Here is a 26,347-nt window from a genome sequence, read left to right as displayed (position 1 = left end):
ACGCTTTGCCGCCCCTGAAATTAACTGGACTGTTTAACAAACATAAGCACTTTGACTTGGATGATGGAATTCAGGCTACTGCTGTTAAAATTATGCTAAGACTTTTAATAAATCTAAACGGTTTTTAATCTTCTCGCAAAAAAAAATTGCACGCAGTCTGTGATGAAACTAATGAGGTACGCGCGCAAATAAATTCCATGTGACGTGTTTTACGTCATAAAAGAAAAGCTCTCTGACAGTGGACAGCTTCTTGTTAGGAAGTTAGTTAGAAGAGCCCGTTGACAAAATCAACGTTGATTAACGGATAGAAACTCAAAATCAGTTCGCGAATAATGGAACGTCAAGATAAAGGTTAGTAAGAAATATTTTGCGCAATATTAGATATCCTTGTTCCGGCCTGATCACAATAATTCTGTTTAGATCTATTTTCAGGCGGGAGATTTGCGCGCTGAACGCTTGCAAAGCAGAAAGAAGCTCAAAACAATTGCAGCTAAAGAAATCATCATGAAAACATTATTTTAACTGTAATAACAACAAAAGGAAATTTTTATCATCTTTAACCGGGACCTTATTCTACTAGGCTGCTGACACATTCCGGAGCAGTTCTCGCAGAACACGATTTTATTTTTCCCGTGGACCACGCACCGAGCCTTAGCAACACGTGTCCGCATAGCAACACGAAATAACGCGTGTCGCGTGAGAACCTGAAATAAGAATATGTTGTTTTCTCTTTGATTACAGGTGACTCAAAGCCAAAAAAGAACAAAGATGAACCAAAAATTAAGGTATTTAACGTGAATCACCTTAAAAAAAATCGCCTGACTTGAATGACTTCGAGGTGTTGTCCGTCCTGCGACAGAATGAGATACACCTCAAAAGGGCATCCTTGCCGAAACGTCTTCGTGTTTCGTATCCTTTGGGCACGTTTTCTTGCTTCTCCGCCAAACTTGCAAACTAACTTAAGGGAATAGTATTTTAAAGATGATTTTGCAATTGAGACACGTTTAGGAACACGCCTTGCAGCAGCTTCTAAAGTGCGTACATCCCTTTTCCATAGCTCGCAGAAATGAAACTCTTCATACTTCGCTTTCCGATTTTCAAGCTGATCTAAATCGGGGAATGTTTGTCCTACAAAAAATAATCGTTCATCTTCGTTTTCGTCGGTTCCTGAATGGGAATTATTTTCTTCATTCCCGTCCTCTGGCAAACTCTCGCTCTTCTCTGAGGTGAGACCCTTGTACCTATCATCGATCTGGCCTGATCCTGGTGATATATCATTGCCTTTATCTGTCTCTCTTCCCCTGTCATGGACACCACCGTCTTTTTCATCGCCTTCTCCGTCACCTCCAACTTGCCCGTCATTTACGTTTTCGCAGCTCCCGTAATCAGACTCCATAATCTCTACTGCGTCTCTGTCCTCGACATGCACATCACTACCTTCTCCATCGCCTTTCACCTGACTGTTTTCTTTATCGCCTTCTCCGTCACCTCCAACTTGCCCGTCATTTACGTTTTTGCAGCACCCGTCATCAGACTCCACAATCTCTACTGCGTCTGTGTCTTCGACATGCACATCACTACCTTCTCCATCGCCTTTCACCTGACTGTTTTCTTTATCGCCTTCTTCGTCACCTCCAACTTGCCCGTCATTTACGTTTTTGCAGCTCCCGTCATCAGACTCCACAATCTCTACTGCGTCTGTGTCTTCGACATGCACATCACTACCTTCTCCATCGCCTTTCACCTGACTGTTTTCTTTATCGCCTTCTCCGTCACCTCCAACTTGCCCGTCATTTACGTTTTTGCAGCACCCGTCATCAGACTCCGTAATCTCTACTGCGTCTGTGTCTTCGACATTAATAACACTACCTTTTCCATGGCCTTTCACTTGACTGTTTTCTTTATCGCCTTCTCCGTCACCTCCAACTTGCCCGTCATTTACGTTTTTGCAGCACCCGTCATCAGACTCCGTAATCTCTACTGCGTCTGTGTCTTCTACATTAATAACACTACCTTTTCCATGGCCTTTCACTTGACTGTTTTCTTTTCGGTTACCTTTAACCCGCCCGCCACTCACGTTTTCGCAGCTCCCGTCATCGGACTCCACAATCTCATCTGCGTCCATCCCCTCGACATGCACATCACTGCCTTCGTCGTCTTTCATCTCTTCCATTTTTCCCTCCTCGATATGCTCCTCGGGTACCCCGATCACAGAAATATCAACTGATCCCGTTATGAGCCATGAAATAAGAGTGATTCTTATAAAGTCGGAATGGGCAGTTGGTGACATCAGCCATTCTAGGGAATCTGGGATAACTCCTTTTCGCTTCAGGAAAACGTCTTTCCACAGTCTAGGTGCTTTTACAGCAATGGCCGCCAGTATCGCAACTGCTGCCCCACAAACGCTCATGCATGTTTGCACAGGGATGTTTCTCAGGCATGTTGTTGAGCAAGTGTGGACTGTGGAACTTGTAGAACCACTGGTTTCAACATGGCCTTCGACTATTCCAGCGAAAGACTTGAGAACCGTGGGAACTACTTGATGGATGGCCGTGACCACGGGCGAAACCGCTCCCCTCAAGTCCGATGGTGATCCCCAGCAAAGGGTATCGCAATAATACCACTTGTTGGACATCAAGTCGATATAAAGTAATGTCCAGTGGCAACCAGGTCGATCTGGGGAGCTGATGTAAACTTCGTTGGATTTTGTTTTTCCAACATTCACCACAAAAACTATTCTGGTAGTTGCTCTTGACAATTTTCCTGAAAGGTACCTCTGCAGGTCATCATTGCCAATCATCAAAACGTCATTCAACATGAGCACTGAGGTATGGGTCGTGTTCATCTGTATGATGTCTGAAACCCCATTCAAAATGGCATGGCTGATCCAGGATTTTCGAGCTACGGTAGCTAAATCGGATGCAAGGATATAACGGTTGTTACTCAACACGCTGCGCCCATCAGGATTATTAAAAATTAGGTTTGCGTACTCAGCCAAATCATCTTCAGAGTAAGAACAGCTTGGATTAGGTAGGGTTTTTCTGGTCTCAACCCACAGTTCTTCTCCCTGCACGCGAGATTTGATGTCGCGGAGCTTGTGGATGTTTAGAATTATTCGTGCCGACTCTTCCGTGAATGTTCCTACATGACAAGACATAGCGCTGTAATTTCCACCGTTGAAGAAATCGATCATTTGCTCGCATGTGGATTGCGGTGGTATACCCTTCAGTGATAACACATCCGTGACCCTATTTGGCTTCCGAGAAATCAAAGTAAGCCCACTAGCCGGCTTGATAGGTGGATAGTTTATCGTGGCCGCTTGGTATCGGTTTGTTTCATGGAAAGTGTTGTTCTTGATTATTTCCTGTAATAATCAATATTCTTTGTCAAAAAATAATGTATGGGCGATAACAACTATGCAAGGTCAGATATTCTTGGTCATCAATTGCATTACTTAGCTTCCATATTTTCGTTGACTAAGTTTACACAAATTAAGCCGTTTAAATTAAAAAAAGTCCTCTTTGATGCATGTACTAGAAAAACAAAATAAAATTCTTTAGAATAGAATACTTAATTTATTAACGTGAAATATTCTTAAATGGCGCATTTTGCGGGTGCAAAAAGAATGCGTTTCTGAGCGTGTATTATTTAAGTGAAAACCACTAACCTGTAACACTGGGTCCATCGTATAACCTGGAAACAAAGATGCAGATCATAGAATTGTTTAAATTAATTACAAATCACTGAGCATACAAATCCAACGTAAATTACAGAAAAACTGAAACAACAGCTATGAAGAAGACTAAATGGCCGTGTTTTCACTGGGACGAGCTAAACTAATAAAACCAATTCACTTCGGAAATTTTACGAAAACTCATTGTTTCGAGTTAAAAGCTAGTTTAAAGTGCAAACTATTTTCATGATTAAAGGGATTATCGTGCCATTGACGCCGGAAGTGCGTGATGGTATATTACATTGTCCGGGTAAACATTGCGGCCAATAACAAAACGCGGAGCAATTATTGATTTTAGAAAATCCCTGACGGATTCGACAGCTCTTCTCGCCTTCTTTAAATATATACAGCGAGGATGAATAATAGACAAGACCAGTAAGAAGCGCTACTTCTTATGAAATTGGAATTTGTGGGCTTTGTGAAAACACGACAAGGGGCTGCTGTCTGATAAATCTAAGACAGTAAGAGCAAAAGGTACTTTACTAAAGGTTAACAGATAAATAATAAGAACCGACTTACCTGTTTGAGTCGCCCTTCGCTTCATTTTAAACGAACAGATTTTCAATAAACAACAGTACACAAGGAAGCAACAGCTAAAGCAGCTAGCAGACGAGAACACGAAGCGAGAATCGATCGTAAGCCAGTGACCTTCGAAAGTCTTCAAACCTGCACATCACGTGCTGCAAATTTCCCGCCAAGAACGAGCGTCACGCATGACCGGAAGTTGCCATGGTGTCACGAACTCAGCTTCGAAATCTATTATGTCTACAGTACTACATTAGTTTCGTTTCAGCGTAAACCAACCGTAAGATTAGAGATCTTTAAAACTTTTCAGGATCGCCTAGCACTTCTTAATGGCATATGATAGTTTGGGGGTGACATTTCTGACTGCCGGGCATTTAGCGCATTTGACACCGTGCCCGGCAGTCTGATCACAGATCTTCTAAGTGTGGTGAAACGAGTGATTTCATGGTATGTGCAAGCTCGAAAAATTCGTCCACTACAAAACCAAAATAAATTTTAGAATCGCTTGGCATTTTTTAACAAACATCGAATACTCTCATTAGGTTTGAATGGGGCTTTCTGCCGAAATTTAGTGAGTATTTCTGACTGCCGGGCATCTAGCGCATTTGACACCGTGCCCGGCAGTCTGATAACAGATCTTCTAAGTGTGGAGAAACAAGCGGTTTTATGGTATGTACAAGCTCGGAAAATTCGTCCACTACAAAACCAAAATAATTTTTAGAATCGCTTGGCATTTCTAAACAAACATCGAATACTCTCGTTAGGTTTGAATGGGGCTTTCTGCGGGAATTTGGTGGATATTTCTGAATGCCGGACTGAGCCGAAAATTTTCTAAGTGTCGAGAACACGGCGATTTTATGGTATGCCCAAGTTCAGATATTTCGTCAACTAGAAAACCAACATGGTTTTTGTAATCGCTTGACATTTCTAAAAACCCATCTAATACTCTCACGAAGTCTAAAAGAACCTTTTAGTGGAAATTCTATAAAGTTTTTTGACTGCCGGGCATTTAGTCTATTTAAGACCGTGCCCGGCTGCCGGGCATATAGCCACAGCGTAAAAAAATCGCCTTCCATTCAAACAGTTTTGTAACTTTTTTGGGTTTTAAAATACTTGACCCCAGGACTTTCAGAGCATAAAATCCAACATGGCGGACTGAAGTTGATGTTTAAAAGTCGTCTGAGTTTTGGACACAAACAAACGAACAAATTTATAAGATCCTAGTGTTGATACAGCTTATAATTTTTTCAGCTAAGCAGGCTAAGTTAACATGAATTCGTCTGAAATAGCTAGACTTTGCAAAAAGTGTAAAACGCATCAACGAGAATGTGAAGTGTTTTACGAGTGCTTATAAGCTTTTTAAATTGTGACGGCAGTTAAAAGGTGAGTTTTAAATTAGAATTCTAAATGATTTACTAAAAGTTTTCTTCTTCTCATTTTGTTATCCAGGAATCGGACGCCCAGAAGGCCAATGATGTGTAAGTAAGTACAGGCAATTTCCTTTAATTCTACCACGGTCTGACAAAATTAAATTTTTTGTGGATGATTTTACAAAAAAACGTTGAACGTAAAAATTTTGATTGGTTATAATGGCAAATTTCAGGCTTTCCCTTGAAGAATTGACGAAGGAAAACTCTGAGTTAAAGAACAAAAATAAAGCGCTGGAAAAGACCATTCAACAGCAAAAAAGCAAGATCAATGTAAGTATTACCGGTAATTTTGTGAATTGTGCATCAGCATTTGAATATAATATATAATTAAAGCTGATTTCCAGTCCGTACTGCGCAGACTCGGGATTTGTTTTCGTTTTTGTTCATCCTCGTACCCAGGGTCGCTTCTCGGGCTAATATTTGTTTTAAGAACATCAAATTTCTGCGGCGCAACTATCAGCCGTTAGCATAACCACACTGACCTACTATTGGTAATCGCGCAATCTGATTGGCTACACAGGTGCCTACTATTGATCCGTAGAAGGCTCTCGGAGCGCGCGCTTAGTTTTCGCTTAATTTTATCAATCAAAACCTTCAATAAATCAATTCTAGCGATATTCTGAGTTTAATAGATCATTCAGTGGGTTATGCTAACACAATTAGACGGCTCGCTCTCGGTTTCTACCTGCTTTTGATAGTTGACTCGGGGCTTCGCCCCTCGCCAACTATCAGCCGGTAGAAACCTCAAGCTCGCCGTCTAATTGTTAAATAGTTCCTCGACAGAAACACTCTATTGTTAAAATAGTGCCCTCCGGCGGATGAACACTATGGCGTCACATGATCAATTTAAACCAATCAGAATCAGAGAAAATTTAGTGGTGAACTATAAGGGCTGATAGTGCCCTCAGAGGATGAACACTTTCACGCCACATGATCAATTTAAACCAATCAGAATCAGAGAAAATTTAGCGGTGAACTATAAAACTGGAATAGTACTAATTAAAAGAGTACAGTCAACTCTCTCTAAAATATACACTGTTGGGACAGGCTCTAACTTCTTTGATAAGAGGGGTGTCCATCATATAGGAAGTGTAGGTACAGCAAAATAACTGAAAACAGAAGGGATGGAACCAACCCCAGGTGTCTGTCTTAAAGAGGTGTCCATATTATTGAGGTGTCAGTCAAGAGAGAGTTGACTCTAACCCTTTCATAGGCTCTGAAAAGGATTGAATCATCTAAAATAAATAAATTTGAAATGTCACTTCAAATTAATCTTCTCTTACTTGCTATGTTTATAAAAAACTAGGACTTACGAGTAAAGACTTGGAAAGCTGGCGATGACCTGGTGAGAGTTGAAAGAAAGGCATCCAGGTATCCTTCTTTAATACTTACAATGTTGAATGGCTATAACTTTAATAAGATGCTCCTTCATGTAAAGTGAAATGGCAACTTGGATAAAGTGAATGTAAATGAACTTGAGAACGCTTCTTCATTTACTTTCATGCTCCTTTATTATATTATATTTGTGTCTCAGGGTTCACAGTGCCAGCAAGGGCATGAAGCTAGACTGCGTAATCTGTAGACAGTGTACTAACCACTGCATACCCTTTACTTATACTGAGTAGTTACAAGAGTTGAAAATAAAATGCCCTAGCAGCAGGATAAAGTATTTCAAAAAATTTAAAGAGTTTTTAGGTGTTTGGACATTCACTAAAAAATCTTCTAACATTGCAATTTTTTTTAAACTGATGATGAGCCACCTACTATCATAATGACTTTATAGATTTCTCAATAAACAATTAACTCAATCAAAGCAAGGGATAAACCCGGCGGTCTGTAGGGACACTTACAATTCTCTTAGTCTGCAGTCTGCAAATGTCAGACATGTTTAATTAGTGACATTAATCACCCTTTCAAGTCTGAAGTACAAAGAAGTTCTGTGCTCCAAGAAGAAGTTCTGTGTTCTGTGCTCCAAAATTAATCGTCATCATCATAAACTTAATTTAAGTGTCAAAATCTTGTTGCATGTTTAAACAGAGGGGGGGTACTTGGAGTATACCTGACGGGGGGGGGGAGGGGGGGTCCGACGGAGCTTTATATTGCGAACCCAAAAAAATACATGAGCCTGAAATTTTACACCCAAAAAAATACCTGACATCAACATTTTCTACCCCAAAAAGTACAAGACCTAGCACCTCTATACTGATTTATTCAATAAAACAGACTTTAAGACCTAAAAAAATATATGACAGATCTCTTGACCCAAAAAAATACAGAGGGTGTAAATTTTCAACCGAAAAAAATACGTTGGACCTCCCCGTCATGTAAAATTAGCTATAATTACAATATCAATGATATTCATATTTATCGCCCGTCAATCACTGATTTGTGTCTCTTTTTGTGCAGAACATCAAGTACTCAATTACGTAACAAGAAGGTAGCCAAGGTATATTCTGATCTATCATGAAGACATTAATCAATATTACATTCCATTGATATTATTTAATTATTGATTAGTAATATTTGCTGGCCAGTAATCATCAATTAATTAGTCAGAAACGAGAATAGCACCACATATTACTTTTTGTACTCTCACAGGGTGCACAGAAATTCAATTTTCCAGTTTCTTTTTCGGGCAAGCTGAAGCCAGGTTTATCTAGCTCAAAGGTCATTTTACTTATTGAACTAGCCCAAAAAACCACCTTAAAAAAAAACCACCACTACCTTATTGTTACTTATTTCCGCGGGACTTAATATTCGCGATTTTCGCGATTTTAAAAAAATCGCGAAATTGAAGACCAGCTAAAAAAAGTTCTCGCGAAAAATAAAAACGCGAATTATAATACCCTTCTACATAATTCGTTATGATTAATCAACGTTGCCATCAGTTTACTACATAATTATCTTGGTACAGTCGTCCAAATAGCTCTACTTTCATTGTTACAAAAAAGGGACATGCGGCCAAACTGTTTTAAATTTCGTTTTGTTATATGGTTTTGTTCAGTGTCATTGGAAACGACTGATGTGGAAAATTAAAATCAGTTGTGTCAATTTCGAGACTTAGACTTGTATTTTGACAATTTTCGCGAAATTTAGTTCCTTTAAACATATTTTTTTGGCCAAATAACGAAATTTAAGTCCTGCGAAATATGGCCGTGTCAAATTCGCGAAATTAAGTTCCCGCGAAAATAAGTAACAATAAGGTATGAAGGGTGGTGAATGGTCCTTCAAAAAATGCGTGTCTCGCAAAATTTTAGTCAAATTTCAAGTGTCTCGTTTTTTCAATTTCTTTTGCAAGGCTAAAAAGCTCTCGAAAGGTCTCGGGCCCGTAAAAAAGATATGTTCAGTCTCGCTGTCTCGCAAAAGTCTCGCATTTACCATTCGACACCCCTGCTATGAGCGTGATTAATTTTCCCTCAAATATTCTACATGAAAACTTTCACTTTCCTGTCGGGCAAGTGAAAGATAAATCCACCAGACTGGCTGCAAAATCCACTACCCCCTAGCCTGTTCCAGGCTCCAGGCTCTCGTTAGTTGAAGGAGAAAGCTAAACGAAATCGCGGCGAGCAAGGAGAAAACGAGGGGGGCGAAGGTGAGTGAAGGAAAGAGAGCCTGTAACAATATCTTTAACAACCCTCTGTCTGTATATATAGCAGGAACTGCTATACCCTCTGATTGGCTGATTTTGACAGTAATGTCAACGCCTCGAAACAAGCGTGAACCAAGCTTAAGTGTGATAAAGAAGTTTTCTCTATTTTGACATATCTGATATCGGGAAAAGTTTAATCTCTTACCACGATGACGACTGCATTGAGCGGAAGTCAATCATATAGTGGCATATCTAACAGGTAAAACAAGGAACAGGCTTGTGCGTGAGATTTCAAATCTACATTTAAATCATGTGGTGCCAGTCTCTAGATACAATCAGGAAACCATGCGACACAGACCTTTGGCCTAGCCGGGGAAATAGGAGAACATCTCTAGCTAATTGACAGAATGTCATTTTTACTTCTCGACACCTCATTATCTGAAAAGTGGGCGGAAAAGGGTGGTTAATATTAAGGTCATTGCCCTGAAATAGAACTGAACACAATTTTTTAACCAAACTTTGCCTACTGGTTTATTACTAAGGGAACTTAAATTTTCAAATAAAAAGGGGGGTCACCAGATTCGTTTAGGAACAGGAAGACCTTGTATATTCCATATAATTCCTTTAAAATTCCTCTGCGAGTACTAGCAAAGTACACGTTTTTAGCGATAATTTATTTTTCAAACACAAGAATTGATCTCTTTTCATTTTACAGAAAGAATTTGATCGCTACACCCAAAATATGAGAAAAAATTGATAGGTCACCAGACTCGTTTACGAAGAAAGCGACAATTTACTTCTCTCGCGGACTAAGCCACATAGAAAAAAGCCGCCATTTTGTTTATGTGCGTGCGCTCACGCGTGCTTATTACATGTAAAATTCTGTGCAGTTAAGATGCGCAATGCAACACAGGGCAATGACCTTAATTAAGTAATTCTTACAGGCTCTCCTTTCTTCGCTCGCCTTCCTTCCGCCTCATTTTATCCTCCCTCAACCGGGCTATTCGCTCTCCCATAACTTCCGAGAACCTGGAACAGGCTAACTAGCCTCCTGCTATCTGACATAAATAGATAGGTAGATCAATTTGAAAACATTAGCCAACGTTTTGTTTCCGTTCTTTTCCAAATTGTTTCTGGCGTGCCATCAACAAATTGATATTTATAGCCAAAGTCTGATTTATATCCCCAAATAAAGGTTATATTGTCAGTAAAATGTTCAAAGACAATGTAATTCATGAGTAAAGTTGCCTACCACTTATATCAGAACAGTTAAAAAAATGGTGAAAAAAATGGGGCAGGCACAGATTCCTTGGGCCCAGGCTACTCCTATGGCAAACTGGCTGAGGGACGGGAAATCTGTACAACAATACTTAAATAAAATGCAGAATATACAGTCATGTACTATGTAATTTTAAATTATGTTCAACTTAACTTTATTTAAGCCAAAATGTTCACAATATAAATTAATATTTGCTCCCATTCAGATCGTTATTACTGAAAGGGAACTGCATCTAGCATGGTATGTATCAGTTGTTCTTATTAATAACATACAGTATTAGATTATTGATTCTTCACTTTCATGAATTTTAATGTTTTTAGCGCAATAAAGTTCCTGAGTCAACTGCCCCACAGGGGGAGGACTCTTATATGTAAGGGGCATGCAGGGATGTTCGTTGAAATTTTGAAAGGAGCCCCTTAAAGGTGGAGGGGGACAGGGGGCGGGAGCCCGGGAGAAAAGGGGCGGGAAGCGGGAGGAGAGAGGCCGGGAAGCGGGATTCTTAAGGTGGCGGGAACCGGGAGAAAACGAGTTAAATTTCGTAACATTTCATTATATTTCGCAATAGACATGGAACAAACAGGAGAGAAAAGCTACGGAAAGGGCGGGAGGCGGGAGTAAAGGGTACGGGAAGCGGGAGTAAAAGGTACGGGAGGCGGGAGGTTCAGACCCCCCTTTCCCCCCCCCCCCCCTTAAAGAGGCTTTGTCACAGATTTTACCAGAGTTTTGAACAGCCCGAATTTATATTTGTGTCGTAGGAAACCTAAAAATAATGGTCCATTTTTAGTAAAAATTGCCATTATTAGAGCACTGAAACTGTTAACAAGCATCTTTGGCTGCCGATGGTAGGGATGAAAATGAATTGCAATTTGAAAAATTAACCTTGGCTTAACTTTTCAAGTTGTTTCCGCATATCTTCAAAAAAATGATATTAATTTTATAAGCCGTAGATTGATTTCTATCCACAAATTAAGGTCATAATTATTTGCCTTTAGATGTTCAAAGATAATGTTTTTATGGGTTACGTTGCAGGCTACCACTAATGTCAGAACAGTTTGAGACCTTTATAGCTAAAAATATTATTGGAACACCCTATAGCAAATAAAGCTAGCTGACCAAAACTCCAAAATTTACACCCCTTATGCGAGTTTCCCCCAGGCCAACTACAGTGGTATCAACGTTTTAATTTATGCATGTACAACGTTTGTTTTGTGATACTTGTTTTGAATAACTTTTTGAGGCAATTGTACAAATCTTATAGGATCCATGCTACATTGTACATGTACACAATATGCTCAGTGCTTCAAAACTGTGACCCTCCATGGGAAAACATGGCTTATCGATAAAAGCGTTTTTTTTTTTTGGGTGGGGGGGGGGGGGTTGAGGTCACTTAGAAACCCTTTGGAAACCCATTTGAAACCCTTTGGAAACCCTTTGAAGCCCTTTTGAAACCCTTTTGAAACCCGTTTGAAACCCTTTGGAAACCCATTTGAAACCCTTTGGAAACCCATTTGAAACCCTTTGGAAACCCTTTTGAAACCCGTTTGAAACCCTTTGAAGCCCTTTGGAAACCGGGTTTTGGGGGGGGGGGGGGGGTTGAAACCCTTTGAAACCCTTTTGGAACCCGGTTTCACTAATTTACAATGTTCGATAAGATGAGTTTGTCTCAGTCTATAATTACCTTTTTTACAGTGAGTTAGAAGAGTCAAAAAAACAAATCACCGCTCTGAAGGTAATGGAAGTACCATAATTTTATTACTTATTAATAATAATTATATTTGTCATTGTTATTTAATTGTAGTTTTTGCTTTTAATTAGGCTGGGTGACTTAACTATACTGTACAGTAGACCTTAATTTGGGAGAAAACAAAAATGAGACATTTCAAATTTGTGGAAGCAAGGCAACAGTATTAAGACAGTTGTTTTTTTGTTAAAAATTATAATGTTGAGAGTTGTACTGTTTATAAGTAGCTGGGGCATTTCAAGTTGAAAAAACCTTCCTTGACAAATATTAGCTCCAAAATTGCAGTCCAGGGCCGGGTTGTTCGAAAGGCAATTAACGCTAACCCAGGATTAAAAGATGATCGAGGTTTTAATTTCTCTTGTTTTAAAGGGTTTTCCATAGCTAATGTTTTGTGAAGTTTGAGATTGGTCCACGTTAAAAACTGGGGGACAGAAAATATTAGTTAACAGAAAACCTCAACGAAATGTTATAAAATTGAAATCAAATTTCACGCTAATCCTGGATTAGCTTAATCGTGCTTTGAACAACTGGGCCCAGGGCTGCAAATAATTCTTTTCACTTGAAAGGACATATGTACCTGTCCTACTGACATACCATCTTGGTTGGACAAAACAAAAGTGTGGTCGGACAGACTTTTATTCGTTGTTGTCGTTAAATGATTAATACATGTATGATCAAAAAATTGTCTGGACATCATGTCTGACCACAATTCGGATTTCGTCGGACATGAGCAAATTTTGGTCAGCCAGTGTATGATCACGGTGGGCACAAAGTGACCCAAAAACGCTCACCTTCATTCATCTTTTTCGTTTTTGATACTGGTTACCTGAAATTTTGCATAAATATAGAACTCGTCATTCTGAAAAATTGTATGTTTTTTGTTTTTCGAATTTCGAATTTTTTGGCGGGAAAATTACATCACAAAGTTGGCCTCAACTTTGTGATTTCAGGTAGCCAGTATCAAAAACGAACAAGATGAATGAAGGTGAGCGTTTTTGGGTCACTTTGTGCCCTGACCACACTGTTATTTGCAGCCCTGCAGTCCCTTTCCAATGTAAAGCTGGACAAATAGAAAATGATGGACAGTGAACAAAAAGAAATAAGTTGAACAGGGAATTAAAATTAATGTCCTTTATGTGACATCTTTTTCATCATACAGACCCTTGACAGGCAGAAGGATGAAATCATCAACAGACATAACAAGAAAAACAATGTAAGTATATATTATAAATGATAGTCATCTTAATGATTTTTTAGTCAGCGACACAGTTAAACTCAGACAAAATTAAAGGACTTGATGTAATTCAGGGCCAGCAGCAAGTTTTGGCAAAAAATGAACATTGTTAAACTATAAACGCTACTCAAAATTTTGCATTTCAAAATTTTCTTTGTAAACATGTATTTAATTAAAGGGGCTATGTCACAGTATTTTAGGTACCGGTAATTCTATTTATTTCATAAATTAAAAGCTCTAAACTTCGGATGATCCTCTGTTAAGTGGATATTGATTTTTCTGGTAAACGGCACTAGCCACCCTTTGAACAGATGGGGCCAGGGCTAAAACAATAACATGTAAGGTAAAGTCTGTCTCCTAGCCATGAGGCCCATACAGCCGGAGCTTATCCCGGTTTCCGTAGCATTAAGCGACTAGGAGTATTGCTACTCCCCCCTGGATGGGATGCTAGTCCATCGCAGGGTTACCCCCCAGCAGTAAATTCGCCGGTACCCATTTATACACCTGGGTGGAGAGAGGCACTGTGAGAGTAAAGTGTCTTGCCCAAGAACACAACGCAGCGCCCCGGCCAGGCCTCGAACCCAGGTTGTTCGACTCGGAGTCGAGTGCGCTAACCATTAGGCCACCGCGCCTCCCACATAACATGCACACCACAAAAAGTCTTTAATTGGCAAAAGTAAAACTGTAGCTGTAAAACGGCCAAACATTTAGCCGCTAAGCATAGAAATTGGAAAATTTTATTAACTGTTAGCTGTAAAATAATTTATGTTAACCGTAAAAAATTGGTGCGTAATTATAAATAAAACAGACTAGATCACTTCATTGTCCCAGAAAGGTGATAGGTATATAAGACCTACAATATGCTTTTCAATAATGGAAATTAATTTTTAACTTTTAAAAACAATGAAAACTAATATTTAACTTCTGTTAACCGTAGTGAAAATAAACATTAATAAATAAATTTAAAAAATCTAACCGTTAACTGTAAAAGCCACCACCCCATTTGTCCCATTTTGTTTTTAAAATACATGAAATTTTGCAAAATGTTCACAATTTCTCTCATTTCCTGTCACCACCCTCTCGTCTCCCGCCTCCCACCCCTTTTCTTCCAAGCTTATGCCCTCCTGTAGTCCCCTAGGTTTTCACGTCCACGTCTATGTTATTAATTAGTTTGCTTTGCTCAGGAGCTGAGAACAAAGCTATGGAGAAAGAGTGATGCCCTACATCAAAGCCTGAAAGACCTGAAGGTACGTTTTATAAAAACTGCTTTCACTGTTGTCAGCAGTAAAGGAATTACTTTAAATTTCTGTGAAAAGAAAAATATCTTTACATAGAAACTAACCAATCAAAAACAAGGCACTTTTCCTGAAAGGTTCTCAACAAACGTTATTGACTGTAAATTTTGTTGTAAATCTATTGATTGCATTTATCGATAGCAATTGGTCCATTGCTAAAAATTTTGCCATCCTTTTTTCTCAATTAATGTTGTTGTGATTGGTTAAAACTTTGTTCCAACTGGCCAGAATTGAATTTTTGTAAAAGATATTTGCCATCGGATTCCCATACAAACACTGTAATTTCTACCCTTTTTTTCCTACTCGTCAAGATGACGTCGAAAACCGTGATAAGACCTATTCAACGATAATCTTGTTATTAAGAATAAGTAAAAAATTTTTAAATAAATAATAATGGATTGATGTGTGGAGAGAAAGAACTCAGAAAAAAATTCTGAGTTCACAGATGGGACTCGAACCCACGACCTTCCGTACACTAGTCGGACGCTCTAATCACTGAGCTACTGAGAACTCTAATATTGAGCAGTGGTCATTTGTGGGTGACACAACGACTGCATCGCGCAAATCACGTTATGTCAATGAACACACACATTTAACTGAATCATGCAGTCACGTAGTACTCTCAGAGTAAATAAATAATAATGGATTAATGTGTGGAGAGAAAGAACTCAGAAAAAAATTCTGAGTTCACAGATGGGACTCGAACCCACGACCTTCCGTACACTAGTCGGACGCTCTAACCACTGAGCTACTGAGAACTCTAATAGTGAGCAGTGGTCATTTGTGGGTGACACAACGACTGCATCACGCAGTCACGTAGTACTCTCAGAATAAATAAATAAATAATAATGGATTGATGTGTGGAGAGAAAGAACTCAGAAAAAATTCTGCGTTCACAGATGGGACTCGAACCCACGACCTTCCGTACACTAGTCGGACGCTCTAACCACTGAGCTACTGAGAACTCTAATGGTGAGCAGTGGTCATTTGTGGGTGACACAACGACAAATTTTTGAATTCGATTCACCAAGTTCAGGAGCAGTCAATTTATTACCCACTTGTACCCACTTGTTTACTTAAATTTATAATAAAAATTGTCTGATAACAAGATTTGCATGCTGTGCATACACATGCTCTTTATAATAAATTTGGCTCTGTATTGTGACTGTATAAATAGTGTTTTGAGGTCATTGTCCTGTATTGCATTACGCGTCCTTACTGCACAGAATTTTAAGAGTCATTAGCACGTGCACACAAACAAAATGGTGGCTTTTTCCTATGCAGCCTAGTCTAGATCTGCGAGAAAAATAAATTGCCTCTTTCTTGTAAACGAGTATGGTGACCTATCATTTTCTTTCTGTGAAAAATAAATTATCACTGGAAATGTGTTCTTTGCCAGTACTCGCAAGGGAGGGTAAATATAAGGAATTATGTGGTACATGTATATACAAGTTCTTCGTGCTCCTAAAGGAATATGGGGACCCCACTTTATTATTTCAAAATTTAAGTCCCCTTTGGGTAATCAACAAGTGGGAAAGGTTTGGTTGAAAATCTATATTCAGTTCTATTATGGGGATATGACGTTAACTTAAGGTGGTATGTACAAGCTAAAAACAGTTTGTGATTTTTATTCAAACAGATGGCGAACAGCAATAACGAAGAGCTTGCAAGGTATGTAACATATGTATGCATTCCCAAACTTATTTTAAGGTGGCCTCGTAATAGGGGTTCGACTGTATATCTTACAAGTTTGTGGACATCTTTTTTTTTCCTTAGGCAACTCATGAATGCAAATGATAATCTGAAGGTAATTATAAATTAAATAATCTCAATTTAAGGTTATTAATGGTATTTATCATAAATAATAGGCCTCATTACGGTTTTTGACGCCATTATATTCAGTTCTATTTTGGGGCAATGACCTTAACTTAAGGTGGTACAATCTAAAAACAGTTTGTGATTTTTATTCAAACAGATGGCGAACAGCAATAACGAAGAGCTTGCAAGGTATGTAACATATGTATGTATGATTATTTTCTGCTGTTTGTTTTGCATCTTTAAAATATGCCTATTTCATGAATCACACATCTAATGTTGTTAAAGCTGATGTTAGCATCATATACTGGACTAGACACTGAAAATACCTACCCTATCCCAAACGTGCCTTTCTTAGAACTGTACGTATCACATTGGTGTATTTTGATGGAAAACTGGCTGCATATACAGTGTATACAACATGGTTGCGATGATTTTATTTACATTTAGGAAAGCCTCTTCTTCGTCTGTGTTTCGGTATTCCTATTCTGAATCTCATTCTATGGTAATAAGTTTCTGAGCACATGATATCCTATTCTAGACCAAAACTCTCTGATTTCTATACCCAGTACTCCAGACTAAACTGCTTAAAAGCCATACCCTTCACAGTCGCACATACCTATATAGCTCATATGTGGAGTAACCCCCCACTCCACCTCCTCACATACCTATATAGCTCATATGTGGAGTAACCCCCCCACTCCACCTCCTCACATACCTATATAGCTCATATGTGGAGTAACCCCCCACTCCACCTCCTCACATACCTAATATTTAGCTCATATGTGGAGTAACCCCCCACTCCACCTCCTCACATACCTATATAGCTCATATGTGGAGTAACCCCCCACTCCACCTCCTCACATACCTAATATTTAGCTCATATGTGGAGTAACCCCCCACTCCACCTCCTCACATACCTATATAGCTCATATGTGGAGTAACCCCCCACTCCACCTCCTCACATACCTATATAGCTCATATGTGGAGTAACCCCCCACTCCACCTCCTCACATACCTATATAGCTCATATGTGGAGTAACCCCCCACTCCACCTTCTCACATACCTATATAGCTCATATGTGGAGCTAGCCACCCACTCCACCTCCTCACATACCTATATAGCTCATATGTGGAGTAACCCCCCACTCCACCTCCTCACATACCTATATAGCTCATATGTGGAGCTAGCCACCCACTCCACCTCCTCACATACCTATATAGCTCATATGTGGAGTAACCCCCCACTCCACCTCCTCACATACCTATATAGCTCATATGTGGAGTAACCCCCCACTCCACCTCCTCACATACCTATATAGCTCATATGTGGAGTAACCCCCCACTCCACCTCCTCACATACCTATATAGCTCATATGTGGAGTAACCCCCCACTCCACCTCCTCACATACCTATATAGCTCATATGTGGAGCTAGCCACCCACTCCACCTCCTCACATACCTATATAGCTCATATGTGGAGTAACCCCCCACTCCACCTTCTCACATACCTATATAGCTCATATGTGGAGTAACCCCCCACTCCACCTCCTCACATACCTATATAGCTCATATGTGGAGCTAGCCACCCACTCCACCTCCTCACATACCTATATAGCTCATATGTGGAGTAACCCCCCACTCCACCTTCTCACATACCTATATAGCTCATATGTGGAGTAACCCCCCACTCCACCTCCTCACATACCTATATAGCTCATATGTGGAGTAACCCCCCACTCCACCTTCTCACATACCTATATAGCTCATATGTGGAGTAACCCCCCACTCCACCTCCTCACATACCTATATAGCTCATATGTGGAGTAACCCCCCACTCCACCTTCTCACATACCTATATAGCTCATATGTGGAGTAACCCCCCACTCCACCTCCTCACATACCTATATAGCTCATATGTGGAGCTAACCCCCCACTCCACCTCCTCACATACCTATATAGCTCATATGTGGAGTAACCCCCCACTCCACCTTCTCACATACCTATATAGCTCATATGTGGAGTAACCCCCCACTCCACCTCCTCACATACCTATATAGCTCATATGTGGAGTAACCCCCCACTCCACCTTCTCACATACCTATATAGCTCATATGTGGAGTAACCCCCCACTCCACCTCCTCACATACCTATATAGCTCATATGTGGAGTAACCCCCCACTCCACCTCCTCACATACCTATATAGCTCATATGTGGAGTAACCCCCCACTCCACCTTCTCACATACCTATATAGCTCATATGTGGAGTAACCCCCCACTCCACCTTCTCACATACCTATATAGCTCATATGTGGAGTAACCCCCCACTCCACCTCCTCACATACCTAATATTTAGCTCATATGTGGAGTAACCCCCCACTCCACCTCCTCACATACCTATATAGCTCATATGTGGAGTAACCCCCCACTCCACCTCCTCACATACCTATATAGCTCATATGTGGAGTAACCCCCCACTCCACCTTCTCACATACCTATATAGCTCATATGTGGAGTAACCCCCCACTCCACCTTCTCACATACCTATATAGCTCATATGTGGAGTAACCCCCCACTCCACCTCCTCACATACCTATATAGCTCATATGTGGAGTAACCCCCCACTCCACCTTCTCACATACCTATATAGCTCATATGTGGAGTAACCCCCCACTCCACCTCCTCACATACCTATATAGCTCATATGTGGAGTAACCACCCACTCCACCTCCTCACATACCTATATAGCTCATATGTGGAGTAACCCCCCACTCCACCTCCTCACATACCTATATAGCTCATATGTGGAGTAACCCCCCACTCCACCTTCTCACATACCTATATAGCTCATATGTGGAGTAACCCCCCACTCCACCTTCTCACATACCTATATAGCTCATATGTGGAGTAACCCCCCACTCCACCTCCTCACGTACCTAATATTTAGCTCATATGTGGAGTAACCCCCCACTCCACCTCCTCACATACCTATATAGCTCATATGTGGAGCTAACCCCCCACTCCACCTCCTCACATACCTATATAGCTCATATGTGGAGTAACCCCCCACTCCACCTTCTCACATACCTATATAGCTCATATGTGGAGTAACCCCCCACTCCACCTCCTCACATACCTATATAGCTCATATGTGGAGTAACCCCCCACTCCACCTTCTCACATACCTATATAGCTCATATGTGGAGTAACCCCCCACTCCACCTCCTCACATACCTATATAGCTCATATGTGGAGCTAGCCACCCACTCCACCTCCTCACATACCTATATAGCTCATATGTGGAGTAACCCCCCACTCCACCTTCTCACATACCTATATAGCTCATATGTGGAGTAACCCCCCACTCCACCTTCTCACATACCTATATAGCTCATATGTGGAGTAACCCCCCACTCCACCTCCTCACATACCTATATAGCTCATATGTGGAGCTAGCCACCCACTCCACCTCCTCACATACCTATATAGCTCATATGTGGAGTAACCCCCCACTCCACCTTCTCACATACCTATATAGCTCATATGTGGAGTAACCCCCCACTCCACCTTCTCACATACCTATATAGCTCATATGTGGAGTAACCCCCCACTCCACCTCCTCACATACCTATATAGCTCATATGTGGAGCTAGCCACCCACTCCACCTCCTCACATACCTATATAGCTCATATGTGGAGTAACCCCCCACTCCACCTCCTCACATACCTATATAGCTCATATGTGGAGTAACCCCCCACTCCACCTTCTCACATACCTATATAGCTCATATGTGGAGTAACCCCCCACTCCACCTCCTCACATACCTATATAGCTCATATGTGGAGTAACCCCCCACTCCACCTCCTCACATACCTATATAGCTCATATGTGGAGTAACCCCCCACTCCACCTTCTCACATACCTATATAGCTCATATGTGGAGTAACCCCCCACTCCACCTCCTCACATACCTATATAGCTCATATGTGGAGTAACCCCCCACTCCACCTCCTCACATACCTAATATTTAGCTCATATGTGGAGTAACCCCCCACTCCACCTCCTCACATACCTATATAGCTCATATGTGGAGTAACCCCCCACTCCACCTCCTCACATACCTATATAGCTCATATGTGGAGTAACCCCCCACTCCACCTCCTCACATACCTATATAGCTCATATGTGGAGTAACCCCCCACTCCACCTCCTCACATACCTATATAGCTCATATGTGGAGTAACCCCCCACTCCACCTCCTCACATACCTATATAGCTCATATGTGGAGTAACCCCCCACTCCACCTCCTCACATACCTATATAGCTCATATGTGGAGCTAACCCCCCACTCCACCTCCTCACATACCTATATAGCTCATATGTGGAGTAACCCCCCACTCCACCTCCTCACATACCTATATAGCTCATATGTGGAGCTAACCCCCCACTCCACCTCCTCACATACCTATATAGCTCATATGTGGAGTAACCCCCCACTCCACCTCCTCACATACCTATATAGCTCATATGTGGAGTAACCCCCCACTCCACCTCCTCACATACCTATATAGCTCATATGTGGAGTAACCCCCCACTCCACCTTCTCACATACCTATATAGCTCATATGTGGAGTAACCCCCCACTCCACCTCCTCACATACCTATATAGCTCATATGTGGAGTAACCCCCCACTCCACCTCCTCACATACCTATATAGCTCATATGTGGAGTAACCCCCCACTCCACCTTCTCACATACCTATATAGCTCATATGTGGAGTAACCCCCCACTCCACCTCCTCACATACCTATATAGCTCATATGTGGAGTAACCCCCCACTCCACCTTCTCACATACCTATATAGCTCATATGTGGAGTAACCCCCCACTCCACCTCCTCACATACCTATATAGCTCATATGTGGAGCTAGCCACCCACTCCACCTCCTCACATACCTATATAGCTCATATGTGGAGTAACCCCCCACTCCACCTCCTCACATACCTATATAGCTCATATGTGGAGTAACCCCCCACTCCACCTCCTCACATACCTATATAGCTCATATGTGGAGTAACCCCCCACTCCACCTCCTCACATACCTATATAGCTCATATGTGGAGTAACCCCCCACTCCACCTTCTCACATACCTATATAGCTCATATGTGGAGTAACCCCCCACTCCACCTCCTCACATACCTATATAGCTCATATGTGGAGCTAACCCCCCACTCCACCTCCTCACATACCTATGTCGAGTTGCTGATGCTGAGTCAGCAGTGGAATCAAGGCTTTTTGTATGAAACATGCGACACGGCATGTTCTGTGCACCAGAACTTTGTTTTGTTACTTTACCTCATCAGTTCGTGTCTCTCTCTTTTTAACAGTGAACTAGAAACCACAAAGACTGCTCTGGAAGTTGAGAAGGTGTGTGACCTGATGACGAGTAGACTTAATGTCAGTTGTTATTGGCTAAACTACAGATAACCTGTAGGGTTAATTTTGACAGGGTGGTAAAGAGGTAAAATGCGTGATGCGTGATTCGGGCCGGAATAAGTGCGTCACACGTGAAAACAGCTCAAATTTAGCCGTGAATCGCCAGCCTAGTGGAACGCGTGATCTGCTTATTTGAGGAACGTGAAAATAAATGAAAACCAAAAATAAATAACGTACTCATAAATCAATATACGGTTACCACAGTAAAGCAAATTTAATTAACAAAAAATCGATAGGAATCATGAAGCCAAAGACTTATTTTATGTGATGGACATGTTTCATTGGCTCGATTTATAAGCTTTTGGACTTGTCTCACCCCTAGAACTCTTCTGAGATATCAAGACTTGCTACTAGGCTCTTCCAGGCAAATTTCAAGCTCATTTTTTGCGATAATGTATGCTAAATACGGGAATGCGTGAAATAGTAAAAAAAATTTCCGTGATACGTGATTTAAAGGAAATAGGTTCGTGATTCGTGATTGGGACCCCCCTTTTTACCACCCTGTTAAGTGTTTTAAAGACCCTTGTTTGGCTTCGGGTAGCCACTACTGCCTTACACTTATCATAAAAAGTCGGGCATGAATAAAGTTACCAGTGTCGTGGTCTGGCCTTTGCCTGATAAAATGCCAAGGTTGGGGTTGGAATGCTTCGAGACATCATGTTGATTAAGCTAGTGTGTAAAATATTGGAGGGTGAAATAAAGCTTTCAGTAACTATGAGTGAACTTAATATATTAGCAAACAAGCCACTTATTATATGGGCAACTTTGTGCACATAACAATACTTTCTTATTATTATTATTATTATTATTATTATTATTATTATTATTATGATTCGTATTCTTCTTCTTCTTCTTCTTATTATTATTATTATTATTATTATTATTATTATGATTTGTATTCTTCTTCTTCTTCTTATTATTATTATTAGTATTATTATTATTATTATTATTATTAAAAGGACTATTGCCTAGTACAAACATATAATAACACTTTATTACAAGTAACTTTAATACAGTCGAAGCTCTCGTAAGCGGACACCCTCGGGACACGACAAAAGTGTCCGTAACTGGAGCTGGCCGCTTACGAGAACCATTCTCGTAAGCGGCCACTAGAGGGGCAGGGGATAGATGGCCTCTTACGGGGGCTTGTCCAGCTAACAGTAACTGGACGGAAGTGGATCACGACAAAGCAAACACTGAAATATGGTACCGTAATTACTGTGAAATCAATATGACGAACGGCTATGTAAAGCTTATTGATAAAAACAAGATTCAGAGGTTGTTAAAAGGATTTTCTTTGAGGGTGTCCGCCTACGGGAGCTTAAAAACAAAGAAAAAAATCCAAGTCGTAATCTCCGAAAGTGTCTGCGGCCGCTGACGGGAATGTCCGCTTACGGGAATGTAAAAATACAGAGTTTGTATGGGAGCGTAAAACAGGGTTTCAAACAAGGCGGCCGTAAGTAGAGCTGTCCGCTTACGAGAGTGTCCGTTAAGAGAGCTTCGACTGTATCTTATTCTAACGGTATATCACTTTCTTTTTGTTTAGAACACCAGTTTCTTGCAGAAGAGATTTAAAGAAATTTATGACCATCTTACTTTCCGAAACATCGTTTACTCATTTCTGACTCTTCAGTATTAATAACAATTTTTGCTTTATCCTACTTATTTTATTTTTTGAACAACAATTGCTGACTAAAAACTACGTTTATGTATACTTAATCTGAAAAATATTTCCTGAAAAAATCGTTCATACTTTATTACTACAATTTACATGTATTTGTTAAACTTTCAAAGTTCAATTGATTAATTTCAAATTAAATATTTTAAATTAACAAGACCAGCTATGCATTAACTGTTATTTCTTCAGAACAAATTTTAAGTTCTTTCGTTTACATTTTGTCAATTTATGATTTTTGTTTTGGCAAATCATTTTTCTTCTTTATTTGTATTCATTTGATGATATTTTTTATTTATTCATTCTTGGGCCTTGATGCCATTGTTTACATTTTCAAAGCTTGTAAAAATGAAATTAACAAGACCAGCTTTATACAAGTTAATATTACTTTTTTATTTTTGCATTCCATTTTTTTTTTCTGTCAAAGGCTGCAAGCGACAGCCGAAAGGTCAATATTTTTAATATTTTAAGCCAGTAAACGTTTTACTGTAGTTTTTATTTCATTTCTTTTAAATGGTTTTGTTTTTATTATTGTTTCCTAAATAACTTAACCTTCATGAAAATATTCAAGCCTCGAAATTGTTATTATGGACCATCATTTTGGAATATACTACCTGCTTTAAAGTTTTTCTATCTTTTCATCATTTTTCTCTTGCAGCTTAAGCAATTTAAGGCTAATCAGTTCTTTCTTGTATGAGACAGGGGTGAGATAAGAAAATTCCTTACTACATTGTAAATCCTAACCCAAGCTCCTTGGAGTCCCTTACCTGAACCACAACTCTAGGCTATCCTAAACCTATATCCCAGCACTAACTCCTGATATTTACTCTTCTCTACACCTTACTGTACTGGGTCCTCTACTCGTTTTTTTTGTCCCTTTCCCTATCCCTTGCCCCTCATCTATTGGTATTTCTCCCTTTCCCATCCCTTGCCATTAACCCCTTGTCCTAACCCCCTAGGGTGTTAGGCAAGGAGTCAAAGCAAGGGTCCCCATTCATTAGTTTTTCTCCCTTTCCCATCCCTTGGCTTTATCCCCTTGTTAGGTTAGGGTCTCCCATGTATTGGTATTTCTCCCTTTCCCATCCCTTGCCTTTAACCCCTTGTCCTAACCCCCTAGGGTGTTAGGCAAGGAGTTAAGGCAAGGGTCCCCTACTCATTGTTCTTTCTCCCTTGTACTAAACCTTCCTTCCCAAATAATTACCCACACCCCCCTCCCCCTAGGTAGTGTTATGGTTTGCAGGTGTGAGAAGAGGTTGGCTGGGGCTAGGGGTGGGGGTACAGTTAGGTTAGGGTAGAATAAAGCTTAGGAGTTGGTGTTAGGATTGAGGTACTGGATTGCTTAGGGATGTGGTTGGGGGTAGGGATTTCAAAGTGCTTGGGTTAGGGTTTACAGTTTGAGTAAGGGGTTTTCTCATCTTATCCATTTCTCATATATGGAAGAACTGATTGGTGTGGAATTCCTTTAATTGTTAGGAATCATGGTGCAGGGATAGAAAACACCAGGTAACGTGATTAAAAATCTGGTTTGAAAAAAAAGTTGTTTTCTAATTTATTTTCTAATTGTTTTACTCTTTCATTGACATAACGCATGTTTGATTTTACTTAAATTGCATAAGCTGGTCTTGTATATTTTGTTATTTTATATATATAAAGAAACAAAATGGAAAAGCAAAGTATAAAAACAAATAAAAAACACACAAAAAAAACACAAAACATAAAAATAACCAAAAAAAAACAAGTGTAATTAAACACAAGTGTAAATTTTGATGTACACTTGTGTTTAATTACACTTGTTTTTTACATTTGCATTTGTTGCATAATTGCTTTCTTCAAGTCAATTTTTGCTATTAAAAAAAATACCCCCTTGCATACTCTATCTCCCAAAAATGTACAAAGAAAAGCAAAGAAGGCAATGCAACTTGCAAAGGTAATTTCAATTTATCATTATTTATCACAGTATTTAAAAAAAATTGCAGATAATTTTGCGTTATTTTTTTGCTACAAATCAAATTGTTTTCAAGTTCCTGGAAACAAATTAAGTGTATTTTAGCAATTAAGAATAATATCAAGTCACTCAATATGCATAGTCACAAAGAAATGAAAAGCAAAATATTGATGACATGCTATTTCGTAGTGATGAAAATTAAAGCAATGGCTGTTGGACAATCAATATATTTGTGAATATGTGTAACGACATTTTTACTTAAGATATGATAGCTGGTCTATTCAAATTTTGAAAAAAAATTCAGGAAAACAAGTCTGCTTGTAAAATTAGTGATTGTGTATAAATTAGGTCGCACAAAGATATATGTACTAGTACTTAGTACTCTCTTTTTGTAATGTAATTAAAATTAAAACAGTGAAATGAGTGTATAATTTGATGTAATATTGTTGAACTTAAGTGAACCAACAATATTGTACAGAATTGTGGTGTGGTATAAAGTGTATTGAAAAATCTAATGAAAAATCATAAAAATCAGAAATATGCGATATGAAATATGTAATATTCATTGTAAAGAATTTGTAAGAG

At 39.9% G+C, this 26,347-nt stretch overlaps 1 protein-coding gene across 1 annotated transcript; it reads left to right on the top strand.

Annotated features, from left to right (window-relative positions):
- The first annotated feature begins 332 nt into the window (after window positions 1-332).
- LOC144629260 (uncharacterized) lies at window positions 333-26,048 on the top strand. Its single transcript, XM_078487489.1, has 15 exons — window positions 333-351; window positions 742-785; window positions 5,708-5,736; window positions 5,862-5,958; window positions 6,995-7,059; window positions 8,095-8,134; window positions 10,762-10,796; window positions 12,246-12,285; window positions 13,457-13,510; window positions 14,716-14,778; window positions 16,466-16,497; window positions 16,603-16,633; window positions 16,802-16,833; window positions 22,034-22,073; window positions 23,689-26,048. Exons 1-15 carry the CDS (start codon window positions 333-335, stop codon window positions 23,779-23,781), a joined length of 714 nt encoding a protein of 237 aa, XP_078343615.1. The 3' UTR covers window positions 23,782-26,048.
- Window positions 26,049-26,347: the final 299 nt, after the last annotated feature.

The sequence above is a fragment of the Oculina patagonica genome, chromosome 10 (assembly GCF_052425735.1).
Source record: "Oculina patagonica isolate OP01 chromosome 10, crgOcupat, whole genome shotgun sequence".
Classification (NCBI taxonomy): Eukaryota; Metazoa; Cnidaria; class Anthozoa; order Scleractinia; family Oculinidae; genus Oculina; species Oculina patagonica.
The sequence above is the reverse complement of the archived record's forward strand: the minus strand, read 5'-3'. Positions and strand labels throughout refer to the sequence as shown.

Bases quoted from the DNA above. Each gene is read 5' to 3' on its own strand.
- LOC144629260 (XM_078487489.1), top strand. The intron at 5,737-5,861 runs GTAAGTAAGTAC...GGCAAATTTCAG, and splicing joins GCCCAGAAGGCCAATGATGT to GCTTTCCCTTGAAGAATTGA. The intron at 12,286-13,456 runs GTAATGGAAGTA...TTCATCATACAG, and splicing joins AACAAATCACCGCTCTGAAG to ACCCTTGACAGGCAGAAGGA.